At 50.1% G+C, this 21,748-nt stretch overlaps 1 protein-coding gene across 8 annotated transcripts in view; it reads right to left on the reverse strand.

Moving 5' to 3' along the window:
* Window positions 1-21,748, reverse strand: part of arap1 (ArfGAP with RhoGAP domain, ankyrin repeat and PH domain 1) — a 209,758-nt gene that overhangs the window by 42,089 nt on the left and 145,921 nt on the right. For all 8 annotated transcript variants that reach the window (XR_015757500.1, XM_087988447.1, XM_087988448.1 and 5 more), the window contains 9 exons: window positions 18,836-18,971; window positions 16,978-17,080; window positions 15,628-15,820; window positions 12,859-12,904; window positions 11,207-11,370; window positions 8,622-8,837; window positions 7,277-7,382; window positions 5,718-5,865; window positions 2,653-2,739 (listed from right to left, as the gene is read on the reverse strand). Coding sequence is in view for 7 of the 8 variants with exons in the window: in XM_087988447.1 (XP_087844573.1) it covers window positions 2,653-2,739; window positions 5,718-5,865; window positions 7,277-7,382; window positions 8,622-8,837; window positions 11,207-11,370; window positions 12,859-12,904; window positions 15,628-15,820; window positions 16,978-17,080; window positions 18,836-18,971 (1,199 nt within the window). In the remaining variant the exon portion in view is untranslated. The remainder of the gene's footprint in view (window positions 1-2,652; window positions 2,740-5,717; window positions 5,866-7,276; window positions 7,383-8,621; window positions 8,838-11,206; window positions 11,371-12,858; window positions 12,905-15,627; window positions 15,821-16,977; window positions 17,081-18,835; window positions 18,972-21,748) is intronic.

Here is a 21,748-nt window from a genome sequence, read left to right on the forward strand (position 1 = left end):
ATCCCCTGTGATCCCCTGGGACACAGCATCTTTACCTCAGCATGGTAATTCCTGGTTAGTCTTGCCTTTGTGATCAGTCTTTGATAGAGTATTCATACCCGATGAGGTGGGACTTGGATTTGCTCCCGTAACATAACAACAGGAGATAGGTAAAGTAGCAACTGCAGGATTCAATAGATGTTTGGTCCTGTTCCTGTATCTGAGTATATTTTTGCCGAAGCAGGTATTTGGGTGTCCGGGCCAATCCTGAGGTATACTGAGGCAGCCTTCCCTCAGACTGTCATACTGCAAGTGGCCCCAGTAAGACAGAGACTAAGACCTTTACCCGATGATGATGCTGTCACTCTGTGAGGTTACTCTGTGCTGGGTTTGTTTTGGAAAGTAGGTTGAAAGGCCAGGGGCTCCGAGCTGTCTCGGAGAAGGTCAACAATTTGGGAGGCCTTGGGGTTACTTTTGAGAAGTTGGAACAGCAGAAGCAGCCTGGGTCCGGCCAGCTCTCCCCACACCAGCGTTTCTGACTTTCTTTAAATTTGTAGGTTTAGATTTGAGGTCTTTGTGTCTCAACAGAGGGTCTCCTCGCTGCGACTCTCCCAGAATCTGCTCATGATGTTTGTTTTCCTCCTGGATTGGAGAATCGCTTTCTGAAACTGCCTTTTTGTCAAAGGGGTGTGTTTATGGGATGTTACCGTAACACAGCAAATTACTTAGTAATAGGTACTGGAGCCAGTACTCGGTTAGTAATAGGCACTGGAGCCAGTACTCGGATAGTAATAGGCACTGGAGCCAGTACTCAGTTAGTAATAGGCACTGGAGCCAGTACTCGGTTAGTAATAGGCACTGGAGCCAGTACTCGGTTAGTAATAGGCACTGGAGCCAGTACTCGGATAGTAATAGGTACTGGAGCCAGTACTCGGTTAGTAATAGGTACTGGAGCCAGTACTCAGTTAGTAATAGGCACTGGAGCCAGTACTCGGTTAGTAATAGGCACTGGAGCCAGTACTCGGTTAGTAATAGGTACTGGAGCCAGTACTCGGTTAGTAATAGGCACTGGAGCCAGTACTCGGATAGTAATAGGTACTGGAGCCAGTACTCGGTTAGTAATAGGCACTGGAGCCAGTACTCAGTTAGTAATAGGCACTGGAGCCAGTACTCGGTTAGTAATAGGTACTGGAGTCAGTACTCGGTTAGTAATAGGTACTGGAGCCAGTACTCGGTTAGTAATAGGTACTGGAGTCAGTACTCGGTTAGTAATAGGTACTGGAGCCAGTACTCGGTTAGTAATAGGTACTGGAGCCAGTACTCGGTTAGTAATAGGCACTGGATCCAGTACTCGGTTAGTAATAGGTACCGGATCCAGTACTCGGTTAGTAATAGGTACTGGAGTCAGTACTCGGTTAGTAATAGGTACTGGAGCCAGTACTCGGTTAGTAATAGGTACCGGATCCAGTACTCGGATAGTAATAGGCACTGGAGCCAGTACTCGGTTAGTAATAGGCACTGGATCCAGTACTCGGTTAGTAATAGGTACCGGATCCAGTACTCGGTTAGTAATAGGTACTGGAGTCAGTACTCGGTTAGTAATAGGTACTGGAGCCAGTACTCGGTTAGTAATAGGCACTGGAGCCAGTACTCGGTTAGTAATAGGTACCGGATCCAGTACTCGGTTAGTAATAGGTACTGGAGTCAGTACTCGGTTAGTAATAGGTACTGGAGCCAGTACTCGGTTAGTAATAGGTACCGGATCCAGTACTCGGTTAGTAATAGGTACTGGAGTCAGTACTCGGTTAGTAATAGGTACTGGAGCCAGTACTCGGTTAGTAATAGGTACTGGAGTCAGTACTCGGGTAGTAATAGGTACCGGATCCAGTACTCGGTTAAGTTTTCCGATGGAGTTAAGCTATTCTAAATTCCTCCTTTTGTTTGTATTTTAACCGTCGTGTTTCGTTTAACATCAAGTCGCACCCTTTCTGGAACACACCACATCACATCACCCTTTAAAACAAGGTTAGAGTCTACTTTACCTTCCCAAAATATTCTGAGGGGGGGGGCTGGGCTGATCTGATCCATAACCCCCCCATGAGGTCAGTTGCCAGGATATAATGAGGACAGTATTAAAGGTCTGTCACATACCAGCTGTCAGACTAAACAGAACCGTACAAGGTACAAGTCCTTTTTAGGGCTTTTCGAGGCCTTTAGATCCAAGCAGTCTTTTTAACATCTAACAAACTGATTTGCAGTTTGTAGTTCGGAAGGAGGGTCACTGGACCCGAAACGTTAATCCTGCTTTCTCTCTCCATGGAAGCTGCCAGACCCTGCTGAGTTTTTCTAACAATTTCTCTATTTGTTTCTGATTTCCAACAGCGGCAGTTTTGGCGTGCGGTACACCGGTTTCTGGTTTGTGTGGGGAGCTTTGGGGCCGTGGTATTGAGGTCTGTTTGGGGCTTGTGTTGCAAACGGAACTGGTCAGTATTGCTGAGCGCAGGGCCGCAGCGCGTCTCAGAGTGCATTGTCTTCCACAAGGCTCCGAGACTGACCATCAGTAACTCTGGAATGACACACAGGGAACGCTGGAGATTTTGGGAGGGGATGCTGGGGATCTCAGGTTTGTAGCTCTTGTTGGTAACCAGGGCTATAAGGAATAACCCGGCCTACCTGGCTGGATTGGACCAGGCACGCATCCCTCAGTTTAATGATGCTGACAATTTCATCAAGTTGCTTCTTAATCTGCTGTTCATCCACCTGTGGAGTCAAAACAGAGAGAGGTCACAGGTGTAAAGTGGCACGGTGGCTCAGTGGTTAGCACCAGAGACCCGGGTTCGATTCCAGCCTCGGGCAACTGTCTGGGTGGAGTTTGCACATTCTCCCCGTGTCTGCGTGGGTTTCCTCCCACAGTCCAAAAATGTTCAGGTTAGGTGAATTGGCCAGGCTAAATTGCCCGTAGTGTTAGGTGAAGGGGTAAATGTAGAGGAATGGGTCTGGGTGGGTTGCGCTTCGGCGGGTCAGTATGGACTTGTTGGGCCAAAGGGCCTGTTTCCACACTGTAGGGATTCTAAGGTTCTGCATCATTACAATGCAGGAGGTCATTCGGGCCATTGTGTCTGTGGTAGCTCTCTGAGTGAGCACCTGCTCCCTGTTCCTTTACTAATCACCGCCAAATGCTCTCGGAGATTCCTTGAGGGAACCTGCTTCCACTCAGGACCTTACACGTCTCAATCCAGTCAGCCCCTTACGCCAGGGGCAACAAATCCAGTCTGTATCACCGTTCCTCAGAAAACAACCCACTCACCGTGGTAGCAATCCCGTAAACCTGCTCGGAGCTGCTTCCCAATGTATTTACATCCTTCCTGAAGTTGGAAGTTTTATTTAATGTCTGTTGGTTAAATCACCAATAGCAGGTCTTCTCTTCACAATGTTTCTTCACAGTAAGAGTACACTTACCCAAGTATGTGCAGAGATCCCCTTCAATGCCGACCACTCACTCACTCACACTCTCTCTCTCTAGCTTAGAATCCCAACTTACTTCAGATCATGTAGCTGCCCATATTCAAGTTTAAATTATTACTCTGAGACCCACACTCCATCTCTTCCAAGCTGGATGTTAAATATCTCCGAGAGACTCCCACCACACTGTATTCCCAAACCCATCAGACTCCCAGAACGGAGTATTCCCAAATCCCCCAGGCTCCCAGAACAGAGTATTCCCAAATCCACCAGGCATCCAGCGCGGTGTATCCCTAAACCCAACAGACTCCGTAGGGAGGTTTCCTCATTACTTTTGTGACTTTTCAAAAATTTGTTTTGTGTATTCCTGCTCACCCCAATAACATGAGGCCATTCAGCCCATTGAGTCTGTTCCCCCATTCGCTGAGATCATGGCGAACACCATTTTCCTGCCTATTCCCTCGATTCCCTTCCTGATTAACAATCTCTCTCTCTCTGAGCCTTGAATATCCTCAGTGACCCAGCCTCGACAGCCCTCCGTGGTAAAGGATTCCCCAGATTCACTCCCCGCGGAGAGAGGAAATTCCTCCTCATCCCTGTCTTAAATGGGAAACTCTTTATTCTGGGTCCCCACAGGGGGAAGCAACCTCTCCACATCTCCCCCCTGTCAAGTCCCCGAAGAGTCGGGTGTGTCTCTATGAGGTCACCTCTCAATCTCCTAAACTCCGACGAGTTTAGGCCCAACCTGCTCACCCTCTCCCCATCAGACAGTCCACAGTCACCCTTTATATTGGGTTAAGAGTCATCATTATCCCACACTACACCCTCATTTCACACTAAGACAACTCATGTGGGCCATTATCTTTGGGCTGAATGGCCACTCATTTCCTGTTATTGGCGAGTGTGTAATAGGAACGTAGGAGCAGCAGGAGGCCATTCAGCCCCTTGAGCCTGTACCACCATTCAATGGGATCATGGCTGACCTGTGGCCTAACTCCACATCCCTGCCTTTGGCCCATGTCCCTTAATATCTTTGCTTAACAAAAAAAATGTATCTGTCTCAGATTTAAAATTATCAACTGATCCAGCATTCTCTATGGTTTGTGGGACAGAGTTCCAAACCTCTCCCACCCTTCGTGTGTAGAATTGCTTTCTAACATCTCTCCTGAACAGTCTGGCCCTAATTCTCAGTCTATGATTGTCCTTCATAAATAAGACAATACCCCATAAGATATAGGAGCAGAAATTAGGCCATTCAGCCCATCCAGTCTGCTCCGCCATTCAATCATGGCTGATAGGTTTTTCAACCCCATTTTCCCACTTTTACCTTGTAACCCTTGACCCCCTTGGCAATGAAGAACTTAATGTTTTGCCCCGTGTCCTAAACATAGGCAGATGAGGGGTCAGGGACTGGGGGGAGTGAGGTGTGTAATGGGGATGTGAAGAGGTGGTGACAGCAGACAGTATCGGAGGAAGGGTTTTATCTGAGGTATAAAAGTTAACTTGCCACAGTCCTAAGGGGCTGTGGGGCTGCTCCCTCATGAGACAGAGGGAGATGGTCAAGAAAGCACAACAACGCCTCTTCTCCCTCAGGCGGCACAGGAAATTCAGCATGTCCGTATGGACCCTCACCAACATCTACAGATGCACCATTGAGAGCTTACTGTCTGGGTGCATAACGGCCTGGTACGGCAACTGCTGTGCCCCAGACTGTAAGAAACTACAGAAGGTGAAGTGCGCAGCCCAGACCATCATGGGAGCCAACCTTCCATACGTGGACTCAGTCTACACCTCTCATTGCCTTGGAAAGGCTGCCAACATCATCAAAGACTTATCACACTCCGATAATCTCCGACAACCTCTTCGGTCTGGCAGAACACCAGCAGGTTCAGGAACAGCTTCTTCCCGATTATTAAGACTGATGAATCGACTCTTTAGCTTCAAGTAATGCTGATCTTGCTAACGTTGCTCTCACCAAAGACACACCCTGTGCAATATAATTGTATACCTCTGTCTAAATCTTTTTGATCTGTAAACCCTTGTTTGCTATGATCTGCTTGTCCACAAGATGTTTCACGGTGCACAAGGCAATAAATGACGGGACACGAGACCGACGGTGGTTTAACTGGTGACGGTCACCATGCATCAGGCAATGGGAAAGGTTAAGGAGGAGAGTCTGGTGCAGCTACTGAACTTACGCTGTCAGCGCCACACTGCATCACTATCCAGCCAACAGAGCTAACTGACCCCTTCGGTTTCCCCCGGGGGCAACTTACGTTGAAGAGGTCAATGAAGTGATTAATGAGATCCTCCACCACACGGCCAGCCTTATTGTCCTGTCCATCCATCTGGAACAGCGTTGGCCCAAACACAATGGCCAGGTTGTGCACTGTCATTTGGTTCTTGTCTGACAGCCTCTGGACACTGGGGGAGGCCCAAAAAACAAACAAATCATTAACCGCCAACACTCCAACCACCATGGACACTCCTTCCCCACTGCACAGCTCTGCAGGTCTCTTCAAGAATTCGTTAGAGAGAAGGAGGTTAAGAGGCACCTTAACACAGACATACAAGATAATCAGAGGGTTAGATAGGATGGACAGGGAGAGCCTTTTTCCTTGGATGGTGATGGCCAGCTCGAGGGGTCATAGCTTTAAATTGAGGGGTGATAGATACAGGACAGAGGTGGGTTGTTTTCTCAGAGTAGTAAGGGCGTGGAATGCCCTGCCTCCAACTGTAGTAGACTCACCAACTTTATGGGCATTTAAATGGTTATTGAACAAACATATGGATGAAAATCAAATAGCGCAGGTTAGATGGGCTTCAGATTGTTTCCACAGGTCGGTGCAACATCGAGGGCCGAAGGGCCTGTACTGTGCTGGAATGTTCTACGTTAACATCGAGGGCCGAAGGGCCTGTACTGTGCTGAAATGTTCTATGTAGAATCGTGACGACTCTGCAGCTGGCAAAGGATGAGAACCTGAGGCACAACCAACTGCCCAGAGCTCAAGGGGTGGCACTGACAGCCTGGAATCACAAGGGAGGGGGAATGGTCCAGCACGGGAGTGCCTCACTGCCAGCGATGCCACCTTTTAAATGGGGTGATGCGTTGAGGCTGGGTGGGTGTAAACTGGCCCCTGACACACTCTCAAAGAGAGAAAGGAAAGCCCTTTTCTCTGTATTCCTCCATGGGATATGGAGTAAGGCCAGCATCCATCACCCCAGCCCTAACTGCCCTCGAACTGAGTGCCTCACCCTGCTACTTCAGGGGGCAGTTAAGTGTCACCCACATTTACTGTGGGTCTGGAGTCACATGGAGGTCAGACTGGGTAAAGATGGTAGAATTCCTTCCTCAGAGGGCATTAGATGGGTTCTTAACAACAATTGACAGTGGTTACACGTCATCAGTAGAGCCTTAATTCTGGATTTTTATCAAAACTAAATTCCACCATCTGCTGTGGTCAGATTAGAACATGGGTCAAGTGACAAAAGAACGTGTTTAAAAAAAATTAAAAATAAGCTTTAAAATAAAATCCATAACTCTCCGTATTCTTAAAACAAAATTCCTTTCACAAATCCACCAAGAAAAGTGTCAGTCGTCCAGACTGCTTAAAGCATTAGTGGCTGAAACTGCAAGCACTTGAAATGTCTGCATCTTGCGTCATTGTGTGATTATAATAATCGATCAGAGAGCCAACCAATCAAGGTTTTCCCTGGGGCTCAGGGGTTTCACCACCCTAATGGATGTCAGGACTCTCAGCCCAGATGCGGGTGACCCCTTTGGGGTGCAGGAGGTGCTGGTGCAGGGTTGAGTGAGTGGGAACCATGGTCTTACCAGTACAGGTGGTTGATCAAGGCTTTCAGCGTGGCCCGGTTGACTTTGGGTAGACACATGAACAGCTTCTGATATTGCAGGATCTTCTGTTTCTCTTCAGGAATCACTGAGAAATACAGGAAAACCAAGGGTTTACAGAACGACTGCGACAGTTTCATTGCTGCGTTGGTACCCTACCCGCCCTTCCTTCGAGAAGGAGCGGGATTACTCATGAGTCGTCTGGGCGGCCATGACACTGGAGTTCCTCGCACTGACGCGGCCTTTAGGAGGTGGGGGGGGGGGGGTTAGTCCCATTTGCGAAGAGGGCTCAATGGCCTGACATGCAATGGGGGCTGGGTGTGAGGTTCCCATTTTCACCAGACCACTCCACCCCCTCCCCCCTACCTCCTGCTGCTGGATGTCAATCCCCACTGGCCAAGCCCAAACCTCAACCAATCCCTCAATTCAACATCACAAACGGACCTGCATCCATTTCTCAATCCTGTACGTAAAGATTGTACCCAAGATAGCGCAGTGTGTCAGTGACATTGTTACAAACTGAAGAAGCAATACCCACGTACCCAAGATGCTGGTGTAAGTGGTGACTTGTAAACTTTTCACTGTACTCATCTGGGGTGGCACGGTGGCTAGCACGGCTACCTCACAGCACCAGGGACCCGGGTTCAATTCCAGTCTCGGGCTACTGTCTGTGTGGAGTTTGCACATTCTCCCCGTGTCTGGGTAGGTTTCCCCCAAATGCTCCAATTTCCTCTCACAGTCCAAAGATGTGCAGGTTAGGGTGGATTGGCCATGGGAAATTAGCCCAGAGTGCCAGGGATGTGGAGCTCAGTGGATTGGCCATGGGAAAGGCAGGGTTCCAGGGATAGGGTGCGCTGGACCTTTGGGTGGGGGGTAGTGGGGTATGGAATCAATGGGCCGAATGGCCTGTTTTCACAGTATAGGGATTCAATTATTCTCACGTGAATACATGGGGACAATAAGGCCAATTCAATTCAGCATCTTCATTACTCACTGCTGTCCAAGAACCTTTCCTTAGCTCAGTTAGCTGATGGTTTTAGATCAGTGTCTCTCTGCGTTACATCCTGTCACAGCCTCTCTTTGTCGCAGCAACTTGGCCAAACCCCGCCCCGCCCCCCCCCCCCCCCCCCCCACCCCAACCCTGAGTTTTGGACTGAAACACCGAGTGCTGGAGAAACTCAGCAGGTCTGCTAGCAGGAGAGAGAGAAAAACAGCGTTTAATATCTCGGGTCCAATGACTGTCCTTCCGGAGCAGTTTAAAGCTTGGCAGCTTCAGGAGAGAGCGACCGTGTACGCTTCAGAAAGGGCAGCTAGATTCCTCACATACTCGAAGCGTGCAGCCAGTCCTGGTAGATCTGGTCGGTGAAAACGCTCTCTCCGATACTCTCCCTGAATAACCGTTTCAGAGTGTTGGAGACATCATCGACCTGATGCTCCCCTTCCCTCAGCCGCACGCTGCGAGCGTCCTTCAAGAACATCTCCAGCAGGCTGGTGGTCTTCGACTTCTGTCCACTCTTCCTGTAAATCCCCTCGGAGGTCAAACCTGCGGGACAGCAAATCAGGGATTACAACGACAGGGCCTCAGCCACCATCACACCAAATACCTGGAACGTCCCAGCCACAGCAGGCAGGGCAAACACAGGAAGGATATTCCTGGTGACTGGGACAGGATGAGGATACAGGGTAAGACCGAGATGGGGAGGAATGTCTTCGCCCAGTGAGTGCGAAGCCTGGGGAGTTCTCTATCACAGACAACGTTTGAGGCCAAAACATTGAATGTTTTCAAGATGGGGTTAGATAGAGTTCTTGGGGATAAAGGGATCAAAAGGAATGGGAGAGAAAACGGGAAGAGGGGACTGAGTCGGATAATCAGCCATGATCATATGGGATGGTGGAGCAGGTCTGAAGGGCTGAATGGCCTACTCCTGCTCCTAGATTCTATATTATCCAATCCCACTTCTTTACCCACTAACTCCCCCTCCTCCCCTGTTAACATGGCCTGCCCCATTGGTAAACATAGATGCAAAATATTCAATTAACCCTCCAGCATTGCCCCCCTTACCTCCATCTGTCAACCCCCCAGGTAGGCCCATGATTTTAAAGACATGGGAGCAGAAGGAGGCCATTCAGCCCATCGAGTCTGCTCCCCCATTCCAGGAGATTGTGGCCGATCTGATAATCCTCAGCTCCACCTTCCTGCCTTCCCCCTCCCCACCCATGACCATCAATGCCCCTTCCTGATTCACAACCTCGGTCTCTCAGCCTTGAGTCTGCGTAATGACCCAGCCCCTACAGCCCTGTGTAGCAAGGAGACCCACAGATTCACTCCCCCCTGAAAGAGGACGGTCCTCCTCATCTCTGTCTTCGATGGGTTTAAAAATGAGGTGGTCTCCGATCTAAGACAACAATGAAGGGAGAACCGTTCTCACGGAGGGTCGTGAGTCTTCGGAAAGCTCTTCCTGGAAGGATGTTGGGAGCAAAGGCCTAGAATGTTTTTTTCAAGCAGAGCTCGGAAGCGACTTGATCATCTGGGAAGGGGGTGAAAGGTTATCAGGAAATTGGAGGAACCAGGTTCAGCCTCAGTGAGACGTGAACTAGTTCTTCACTCATTGGACAATAGCGTCACTGGATGGTCCTGCATTTATTGCCTATCCCGAATTACCCAGAGGGCAGTTGAAGAGTCAACCCCATTGCTGTGGGTCTGGAGTCACATGTAGGTCAGACTGGGTAAGGATGGCAGTTTCCCTCTCTAAAGTAAACTGGGTGGGCTTTTCCCAACAATGGTTATCATTAGAACCTCACTCGCCCTTCAGCCCTCGATGTTGTGCCAACCTTGATCCTACTCTGGGAGGAGAAAGTGAGGTCTGCAGATGCCGGAGATCAGAGATGGAAATGTGTTGCTGGAAAAGCGCAGCAGGTCAGGCAGCATCTAGGGAACAGGAGAATCGACGTTTCGGGCATTAGCCCTTCTTCAGGAATGAGGAAAGTTGGTCCAGCAGGCTAAGATAAAAGATAGGGAGGAGGGACTTGGGGGAGGGGCGTCGGAAATGTGATAGGTGGAAAGAGGTCAAGGTGAGGGTGATACGTCAGGCTGGGGTGGGGGCGGAGAGGTCGGGAAGACGATTGCAGGTTAGGAAGGCGGTGCTGAATTTGATGGATTTGACTGAGACAGGCTGGGGGGAGGGGAAATGAGGAAACTGGTGAAATCCGAGTCCTACTCTGGGATCAGACGAACCTACATACCCTTTATTTTACTATCACCCATGTGCCAATCCAAGAGTCGCGTAAATATCCCTAAAATATCTGACTCTTACTTCCACGTTATTTTCATTGAATTCAAATTCTACCATCTGCTGTGCCAGGATTTGAACCTGGGTCCCCAGAGCATTCCCTGGGTCTCTGGATTAACAGTCCAGCGAGTATACCGCGAGGCATTTCTCAACATTATTCTTTATTCATTTGTGGATGTAGGTGCCCAGTATTTATTGCCCGTCCCTAGTTGCCCCTTGAGAAGGTTGGGGTGAGCTGCCTTTGGGAGGGAACTGCAGGATTTTGACCCAGCGACACTGAAGGATATATTTCCAAGTCAAGATGATGAGCGGCTTGGGGGGGAAACTTGCTTGGGGTGGTGTTCCAGTTAAACAGATTGAGGGACAATGGGAGAAGATGGTGTTGAAGTGAAAGCTCAACCATCTCACAAATGAACACTGGAGCAGGCTCGAGAGGCCAACTACCTCTCACGTGCAACTGTTTCCAAAATCCCCATCGCACCACCAGATCTCCTCGTTCCCTGGGAACAGGTGCTGGGACCACGTACGAGGACAAACACAGAGGTCACATGATCCCCACCACCCACCAACCCAAGATGGCGGAGCTGACCCAGCATGGTGCGCGGGGGCAGAGGTGACTCACCGTACTGGGTGACGTAGGCAATGCATCGGTCGACAATGACAGGGATGTCCTCATCGGTGAGTTGCTGCTCAGACAGAGTGTTGCCCGCACTGGCCGCGGCTCGCTGGATCAAACTGTTCCAGCCGATAAAGTCCAGCTTCCTCTCTGCCTGAATGTACAGGGTCCTGCAGGGGGGGGAAGAGGAGGGGAGGCACTGTGACATAACGGCGTCAACACCTTATTATCATCTCCGCTCACCACATCACATCTCTCGGCACTAACCAGGTTCCAGCTTCAAATCACACCTACCACAAAAATCACACTCACACAGAACACCGCACTGTCGGAGGGTCAGTGCTGAGGGAGTGCCGCACTGTCGGAGGGTCAGTGCTGAGGGAGTGCCGCACTGTCGGAGGGTCAGTGCTGAGGGAGTGCCGCACTGTCGGAGGGTCAGTGCTGAGGGAGTGCCGCACTGTCGGAGGGTCAGTGCTGAGGTAGTGCCGCACTGTCGGAGGGTCAGTGCTGAGGGAGTGCCGCACTGTCGGAGGGTCAGTGCTGAGGGAGTGCCGCACTGTCGGAGGGTCAGTGCTGAGGGAGTGCCGCACTGTCGGAGGGTCAGTGCTGAGGGAGTGCCGCACTGTCAGAGGGTCAGTGCTGAGGGAGCGCCGCACTGTCGGAGGGTCAGTGCTGAGGGAGCGCCGCACTGTCGGAGGGTCAGTGCTGAGGGAGTGCCGCACTGTCGGAGGGTCAGTGCTGAGGGTGTCCCACATTGCCAAAGGGTCAGTGCTGAGGGTGTCCCACATTGCCAAAGGGTCAGTGCTGAGGGAGTGCCACACTGTCGGAGGGTAGTGCTGAGGGAGTGCCGCACTGTCGGAGGGTCAGTGCTGAGGGTGTCCCACATTGCCAAAGGGTCAGTGCTGAGGGAGTGCCACACTGTCAGAGCGTCAGTGCTGAGGGAGAGCCGCACTGTCGGAGGGGCAGTGCTGAGGGAGAGCCGCACTGTCGGAGTGGCAGTGCTGAGGGAGTGCCGCACTGTCGGAGGGTCAGTGCTGAGGGAGTGCCGCACTGTCGGAGGGTCAGTGCTGAGGGAGTGCCGCACTGTCGGAGGGTCAGTGCTGAGGGTGTCCCACATTGCCAAAGGGTCAGTGCTGAGGGAGTGCCGCACTGTCGGAGGGTCAGTGCTGAGGGAGTGCCGCACTGTCGGAGGGTCAGTGCTGAGGGAGTGCCGCACTGTCGGAGGGTCAGTGCTGAGGGAGTGCCGCACTGTCGGAGGGTCAGTGCTGAGGGAGTGCCGCACTGTCGGAGGGTCAGTGCTGAGGGAGTGCCGCACTGTCGGAGGGTCAGTGCTGAGGGAGTGCCGCACTGTCGGAGGGTCAGTGCTGAGGGAGTGCCGCACTGTCAGAGGGTCAGTGCTGAGGGAGTGCCGCACTGTCGGAGGGTCAGTGCTGAGGGAGTGCCGCACTGTCGGAGGGTCAGTGCTGAGGGAGTGCCGCACTGTCACAGGGTCAGTGCTGAGGGAGGGCCGCACTGTCGGAGGGTTAGTGCTGAGGGAGTACCAGAATTAATTAAGGAGGGGGTGGCATTGGCAGACAGGAGGATGGAGCTGAGGCCACAATTGTATGGGATAGCAGTGCAGGCCTGTGGGCAGAGTGGCCTCCTTCCTTGGGTCTTACCGTCTCTTCTCCACCAGCACCAGGACATCGTGGTCAGGCTGCTCCGCTGTAAAAACAACAACATCATTGATGAGCCCCTCCCACTTTGTCCGGTCAGGTTACATCACCAAAAACAGCTGTCATCAGACTGACACGCTGCCCGCCCCCTCAGCTGGCATGGCAAGATCCCACAGCATGCCTCTCGGAGGAAGAACTGGGGTGTGTTTCCCCTCCGTGTCCTCAGGGCCCATCCATCACTGAAACAGGCTCTCGGACCCCTCGTCACCTTACTGTTTGTGGGATCTTGCCATGCAGAAGGTATTTCCTGTATTCCCACGCCCAGACCATTGGGGAACTACTGGAACACCAGGGTGCAGTGGTGAATCATGAATATATATTGGGAGAGCTGGTAACCTCGCAATGAGCCCTGGGCTCCTCCACTTGCCACTGGCTGCCACTGGGTGGGAGACCTGGATAATCCCAGGCTTTGTTTCCTGTCTGCCAGCCGTTCTCCCAGGTTATAAATCACACCACACCAGGTTATCGTCCAACAGGTTTACCCGGAATCACTCCTGGTCTTTTTCAATATATAATTTCAGTTACATCACACTGTAAACTTTTGCTATAAATCTGTCTCTTACTATCTTATTCTCTACAACCACCTGATGAAGGAGCGACGCTCCGAGAGCTGGTGCTTCCAATTAAACCTGTTGGACTGTAACCTGGTGTTGTGAGATTTATAACTTTGTACACCCCAGTCCAACACCAGCGTCTCCAAATCATGACCAGTTCTCTATTCACTTTAGGCCACAGCAGCCAATGCCATGGACTCTCATCTCTCCTGAGGGACCTTCTCAAAGTCCCAGTGAACCACATCCTTTGGCTCCCCTTACCATCACTGCTGGTTACATCCTTTACCAATCCCAGTGGATTTGTCGAGCACAATGTCCCTTTTACCCACTCTGCCTGACCCTGCCACTGCAGAATTTACTACCACACAAAACCGGTGAGGCAAAAATACTGAATGTTTTCAAGAATGATCCAGTTCTTCGAGCGAAAGGGATGAAAGGATGTGGGGGAGAAAGAGTGAACAGGGGACTGAGCTGGATGATCAGCCATGATCACAAAGGGCTGAATGGCCTGCTCTTATTTTCTATATTTCTACGTTTTCTAACCTATAATCTTGTCTGATGAGTGATTTGACCAACCCTGCCAGACCATGAGATTCCAGCACATACTACACATTGTCCTTTTGCTTCAGAATGACCCACTGGCAAACTCTGAGAAAGTCAATTACTCAAGTCAAATCTGTTACTGTTTCCTGTGTCTGTGTAAGTACACACATCCACGTGAGCATGTGCATGTATGCCCGCACGTAGTGTGTGTGTGTGTGTGTGTGTGTGTGTGTGTATTTGTTTATGTAAGTACACAAGGGCATGTCCATGTATGTGTGTGGGTCTGCTGTGTACGTATGTGCGTGTACGTGGTGCATGTGTGTACGTGTACGTGTGTACAGGTGCGTATGGTGTGCACATGTGTGTATTGCAGTTATATACAGAGATAAGCATTTATTACTAATTGTGTACGTTAAGCAATTACTGCATCTTTATTAAAGTTTCCTTTGTTAATAATTGTGTTTGGGTATTTTAATAGTAACCTCGGTAACAGGGAAAAACGGTTTTTGTTTTGTATTTATGACCTTTGGAATATTGGGATGAGAAAGACCATCAGGAAGAGGAACAGGAGCAGGCCATTCAGCCCCTCGAGCCAGCTCCCCCATTCAATAGGATCATGGCTGATCCCACATTCCTCACATCCACTTTCCTGCCCTTTCCCTGTATCCCTTCATTCCCCGACTGATGTAAAATCTCTCTCAGCCTTAAATATCCACAAGGACTCTGCCCACACAGCTCTCTGTGACGAGGAGTTCCAAAGACTCTCAAACCTCAGGAGAAATTCCTCCCCATCTCAGTCTGAAATTGGTGCCCCTTTATTCTGAGACTGTGCCCTCTGGTCCTAGACTCTCCCATGAGGGGAAACATCCTCACAGCATTGACCCACTCAAGCCCCTTAAGAATCCTGGATGTTTCAATGAGATCCCCTCTCATTCTTCAAAACTCCAGGGAGTAGTGTCCCAACCTGTTTAACCTTTGTTCAGAAAACAATCCCTCCCCATCCCAGGGACCATCCTAGTGAACCTTCTCTCCACTACCTCCAATGAAATGATATCTTTCCTTAAATAAGGGATGGGAACAGCTCACAGTGCTCCATCAGTGACCTCCCCAGCACCTTGTACAGTTGCAGTAAGACCTCCCTACTCTTAAACTCCAACCCCCTTGAAATAAGGGCCAACATCCCATGATCCTTCCTGATTCCCTGCTACCCCCGCCCCCCCCCCAGGTCTCGGGAATGAAATGACGTGTTAAGGGGGACTGTGTGGTGGGTGGAACGTGAATTGAGAAATCCTGAGGTTCTGGTGAACAATGTCCTTCCCCGACTCTGCCAAATTGCTCACTGCACACAAGCGCAAGATGACCAGGAGTGAGCAACACAACAGGAGACAGAGGAACATCAAAAATAACAGGGGTAGACCATTCAGCCCTTCGGGCCTGCTCCACCATTCTCATCCAGCTCAAGCCCCTGGCCCTGCTCTCCCCCCATAACCTGTGATCCTTTAGCTCTAAGAACTATAAGAGCCGGGGAAGGGTTTGGGAGGAACAGGGGCTGGGAATGGACTTGGAAGGATTGGAAGGGATGAACACAGGGTGAAGATGGAAGATACCGCCTTACACAACTCCTGTAGCTTCCTCAGGTTAATGGCCTCCTCTTTGTCGGAATCCTGGAACCAGACGTAGAGCGTGGAGCTCACCAGCGCAAACCAGCCCACCTTCACCTGCTCCAGATTCAGACCGTCCTTGTATTGTAAACGCCCGATCCGCTCAAACTCGTGGTTCAGGAGGTCAATCCCAGCCGGGAGGAAGGACTGCAGAGAGAACAGAAGAGGAGACAGTCACTCTTAAATCAGGAAAACGACAGTGGGGTCCAGAATCCCCAACAGGAGCGTTTGGAGATGGAGAATCCAGGTCAGGGGTTGCTGTTCACTAACCCCACCTGGAAAATACCTGCATCTCCAACAAGGGGCACACACGACCACACAGCAATGAGCAGCCACAAGGGGCCAGCTGCTCACATGGAACCGAGTCCATGTGCTCCATGGTACCGCCTGAGGAATGCCTGTACCTGTAAGGGTGAACATGTGTGCACGGACATGTGAGAGTGCGTGTATACATGCAAGCACACGTATGTGTGTGTGTGTGTGAGAGAGATAGAGAGACTGTGTGTGTGTGAGAGAGTTTATGTATGAGTGAGAGAGACTCTGTGTTGCTTGTGTATGAGTGTGTACATGAGTGAGTGTAAGACATGAGTGTGTGTGTGTGTGTGAGAAAGACTCTGTATGAAAGAGAGAGACTGTGTTTGTGTGTATGAGTGAGTTTACGTATGAGTGAGAGAGTGTGTGTGCTTATGTATGAGAATGTACATGAGTGAGTGTGTGAGACAGAGACTCCGTGTGTGTATGAGTGAGTGTGTGTGTGTGAGAGAGTGAGTGAGTGAGTGAGTGAGTGAGTGAGTGAGAGAGACACAGACACAGAGAGGGAAAGAGAGAGACTGTGAGGGAGAGATTCTGTGTGTGTGTATGTAAGTGTATGCATGAGTGAGAATGTGTGTGTGTGTGTGTGTGTGTGTGTGTGTGTGAGTGAGAGAGAGAGAGAGAGAGACTCTGTGTGTGTGTGTGTGTGTGTCCATGTGAGAGTGAGTTCCCATGTGTCTATGTGTATCCATGGTCCATGCTGCAGTGCTATACTGAGAGGCTGCTGGAGTGCTGGGGAATGCTGTCTGTTGGTAAGGCCTCACGAGTGCCATGGTCTTTAATCAACATCACACACAAATTTTAAAAAACCAATCATCGGGTCGGGTTGCTGTTTGTGGGATCTTGCTGTGCAGTAAGTGACATTTCCTGCGTTGTAACATCAGCTACATCACAGACAGCACTTCATGGGCTGGGAGGGGACTTGGCTCAATCTGAAAGGCGCTGCCCAAATTCAGCTTTTGGACCCCCCCACCGTTCCGACGGTGCGTTACCTTGGCAATGGATTTGACCCAGGCTTTGTTGGACTGTGCGTTGTCTGTCCCGAACATGAACAGACGTTCAGAGTCTGTGAACACCTCAAATGTGTGTTCGAACCTGAAGGCGAGGGAAGAAAATTGGAAACATTTGGTGAGGGAACGTTTAACCCCTGAGCGAAAATTGAAGGCTCGCTGACCTGAGCAACAAAGCACACAGAGATCAGCCAACAAGATCCAGAATAACTCTCCTGTTAGTCCTCCTAACACTCAAGGTCAGAGGTCACACAATATCAGGTCATAGTCCAACAGGTTTATTTGAAATCACAAGCTTTCAGAGCACTGCTCCTTCCTCAGGTGAAGTCAGTTCCGATAAACCTGTCGAACTATAACCTGGTGTCGTCTGAGTTCTGACCTTGCCTGCCCCAGCCCGACACAGATAACTCCACATCGCTCCTCCCTCTCACACACAGGGGGGAGCACCTCTGTGATACAATGCCACTCTCTCCGGTTGGCAAGTGTACTCCAGACACACGCACATTGTCCAAGGGTTTTTCTGAGTGGGCTAAACTGTGGCAGACAGAGGTCAATCTGAGCAAGTAAAGGTTATCCATCGTGGCCTGATAAACGCTAGATCAGAGTACTTTCGAGATGGTAGGAAGTTAAATACTTTATGGTCAGAGGATATGATAGCCTAATGGTATTATCACTGGACTGTTAATCTCGAGACCCAGGTCACGTTCTGGGTTTGAAGCCCGCCACAGTAAAGGGTAGAATTTGAATTCAATAAAAGTCTAGAGTTACGAGGATCATGAAACCACTGGCAGCTCTTTTAAAACCCATCTGGTTCACCAATGGGAAGGAATCAGCCATCCTTACCTGGTCTGGCCTACATGTGTCTCCAGACCCACAGCAATGTGGCTGACTCTTAACTGCCCTGTGGGTAATTAGGGATGGGCAATAAACACTGGCCCAACCAGTGGCACCCACATCGTGTGAGATGATTTCAATCACCTTTGAAGTTGGATCTTTTGATCTGCAGGAAATCAATCCCAGTCTATTTTCTTTTTCCCACCCATTATATCTGGGTCAAACTGTCTGTCTTGTGATTGTTTTTAACTGTCATGATTTGGAGATGTCGGTGTTGGACTGGGGTTTACAAAGTTAAAAATCACACAACACCAGGTTATAGTCCAACAGGTTTAATTGGAAACACTAGCTTTCGGAGCGACGCTCCTTCATCAGGTGGTAGTGGAGGGCTCAATTGTCTTTTCAACATATTGTCTAGCTATCACCATTGTTAACAGCTAACCCAATTTCTTTTAAAAAAAAAGGGTTTTGTGATTTACACATGAAAGAAGTGAAACTATCACTGTATTCTAACAGATGAAAGGCTTAACAGACAATCAATTCTTCAATGTATAATATCAGTTACATCACACTGTAAATTTTTGCTATAAATTCTGTGTTATGATCGAGCCCCCCACAATCACCTGATGAAGGAGCGTCGCTCCGAAAGCTAGGGTGCTTCCAATTAAACCTATTGGACTATAACCTGGTGTTGTGTGGTTTTTGAGTTTTTAACTGTGAATGTGTCGGTCTGTATTCACGGGTTCGAAAGGGGTCAGAGTTCAAGTTGCGTGGTGGAAGATTAGACATCAGCTTTTCACTGCCATTTGCTAAAAGTTTGGTAAATGGAGATCGTTTCTGCTCCTGGTGAAGCCCGGTGTGAATTGATTTGTCCTGAGCAGCAATCAGACAATTTCCCAAACATTCCAAACTGAAAATGACAATGTTTGATGGTTTGTACAATTCAGCACCCACAGGGTGTAACCTGCCAGCCGACAGAGTGACGCAGAGTTTGTTCAGCACCTACCCGTGTGCCGCTGGACTATTGATACTGAGACACACAACGTCCCGCATCTCAATGGTCCCATTGGGCGTGGAGTTCCTGTCACTCTCGTAGTAACTCAGTAACCCGTTATCCAGGACACACCATCGCTTGCTGAACTCTACCACAACATCAACAGAAACAGAGTCAGCTGCAAGTCTGGAGGGGGGTTACACATGAACGACGTCGCGAACGGTGAGCCCATCAAACAGATCGGATCCAATGTGGACAGACAGCATCCTGGCTCCGATCCCAGAGCAAGACTCGCTCGCAGCGAGCCTTTCCAAACAGGAATGTCACTATCGAGCGTTCCTCAAACAAGGGGGTCTCACTACCAAGGGCCCCATTTGAAAGGGAGAGTCTGTCCATTTGGGGATCCCTGTTAAAGAAGGAATCTCTCCAATGGGGATCTGACAAAGGGAGAATCTCTCCATTAGGGATCCCTGTTAAAGGGGAATCTCTCCACTCGGGATTCCTGTTAAAGGGGAATCTCTCCACTCGGGATCCCTGTCAAAGGGGAATCTCTCCACTCGGGATTCCTGTAAAAGGGGAATCCCTCCACTCGGGATCCCTGTTAAAGGGGGAATCTCTCCACTCGGGATTCCTGTTAAAGGGAATCTCTCCACTCGGGATTCCTGTAAAAGGGGAATCCCTCCACTCGGGATCCCTGTTAAAGGGGAATCTCTCCACTCGGGATCCCTGTTAAAGGGGGAATCTCTCCACTCGGGATTCCTGTAAAAGGGGAATCCCTCCACTCGGGATCCCTGTTAAAGGGGGAATCCCTCCACTCGGGATCCCTGTTAAAGGGGGAATCTATCCACTCGGGATCCCTGTTAAAGGGGGAATCTCTCCACTCGGGATCCCTGTTAAAGGGGGAAACTCTCCATTAGGGATCCCTGTTAAAGGGGGAATCTCTCCACTCGGGATTCCTGTTAAAGGGGGAAACCCTCCACTCGGGATCCCTGTTAAAGCGGGAATCCCTCCACTCGGGATCCCTGTTAAAGGGGGAATCTCTCCTCTCGGGATCCCTGTTAAAGGGGAAATCTCTCCATTAGGGATCCCTGTTAAAGGGGGAATCTATCCATTAGGGATTCCTGACAAAGGGGGAATCTCTCCATTAGGGATCCCTGTTAAAGGGGAATCTCTCCACTCGGGATCCCTGTTAAAGGGGAATCTCTCCACTCGAGATCCCTGTTAAAGGGGAAATCACTCCACTCGGGATCCCTGTTAAAGGGGGAATCCCTCCACTCGGGATCCCTGTTAAAGGGGGAATCTCTCCACTCGGGATCCCTGTTAAAGGGGAATCTCTCCACTCGGGATCCCTGTTAAAGGGGAATCTCTCCACTCGGGATCCCTGTTAAAAGGCGAAACTCTCCATTAGGGATCCCTGTTAAAGGGGAATCTCTCCACTCGGGATCCCTGTTAAAAGGCGAAACTCTCCATTAGCGATCCCTGTTAAAGGGAAATCTCTCCATTAGGGATCCCGGTTAAAGGGGAATCTCTCCATTAGGGATCCCGGTTAAAGGGGAATCTCTCCATTAGGGATTCCTGACAAAGGGGGAATCTCTCCATTAGGGATCCCTGTTAAAGGGGAATCTCTCCACTCGGGATCCCTGTTAAAGGGGAAATCACTCCACTCGGGATCCCTGTTAAAGGGGAAATCACTCCACTCGGGATCCCTGTTAAAGGGGGAATCTATCCACTCGGGATCCCTGTTAAAGGGGGAATCCCTCCACTCGGGATCCCTGTTAAAGGGGAATCTCTCCACTCGGTATCCCTGTTAAAGGGGAATCTCACCACTCGGGATCCCTGTTAAAGGTGGAATCTATCCACTAGGGATTCCTGTTAAAGGGGAATCTCTCCACTCGGGATCCCTGTTAAAAGGCGAAACTCTCCATTAGCGATCCCTGTTAAAGGGGAATCTCTCCATTAGGGATCCCGGTTAAAGGGGAATCTCTCCATTAGGGATCCCTGTTAAAGGGGGAATCTCTCCATTAGGGATCCCTGTTAAAGGGGGAATCTCTCCACTCGGGATCCCTGTTAAAGGGGGAATCTCTCCACTCGGATCCCTGTTAAAGGGGGAATCTCTCCACTCGGGATCCCTGTTAAAGGGGGAATCTCTCCACTCGGGATCCCTGTTAAAGGGGAATCTCTCCATTAGGGATCCCGGTTAAAGGGGGAATCTCTCCACTCGGATCCCTGTTAAAGGGGGAATCTCTCCACTCGGGATCCCTGTTAAAGGGGAATCTCTCCACTCGGGATCCCTGTTAAAGGGGGAATCTATCCACTCGGGATCCCTGTTAAAGGGGGAATCTCTCCATTAGGGATCCCTGTTAAAGGGGGAATCTATCCACTCGGGATCCCTGTTAAAGGGGAATCTCTCCATTAGGGATCCCTGTTAAAGGGGAATCTCTCCATTAGGGATCCCTGTTAAAGGGGGAATCTCTCCACTCGGGATCCCTGTTAAAGGGGAATCTATCCACTAGCGATCCCTGTTAAAGGTGAAATCTCTCCACTCGGGATCCCTGTTAAAGGGGAATCTCCCCATTAGGGATCCCAGTTAAAAGGGGGAATCTCTCGACTGGGATTCCTGTTAAAGGGGAATTTCTCAATTTGGGGATCTGTCTAAAGGGGGAAATCTCTCCATTTGGGATCCCTGTCAAAGGGGAATCTCTTAATTCAGGGATCTATCAAAGGGGGAAATCTCTTTCCATTGGGGATCTGTCAAAGGGGGAATTTCTCCATTCGGGATCCCTATTAAAGGGGGAACCTCTCAACTGGGATTCCTGTTAAAGGGGAAGCCTCTCCATTGGGGATCCCTGTCAAAGGGGAATCTCTTAATTCAGGGATCTATCAAAGGGGGAAATCTCTTTCCATTGGGGATCTGTCAAAGGGGGA

The sequence above is a fragment of the Chiloscyllium plagiosum genome, unplaced genomic scaffold, assembly GCF_037043375.1.
Source record: "Chiloscyllium plagiosum isolate Xiang-an unplaced genomic scaffold, Cpla_swu_hap1 HiC_scaffold_6, whole genome shotgun sequence".
Classification (NCBI taxonomy): domain Eukaryota; kingdom Metazoa; phylum Chordata; class Chondrichthyes; order Orectolobiformes; family Hemiscylliidae; genus Chiloscyllium; species Chiloscyllium plagiosum.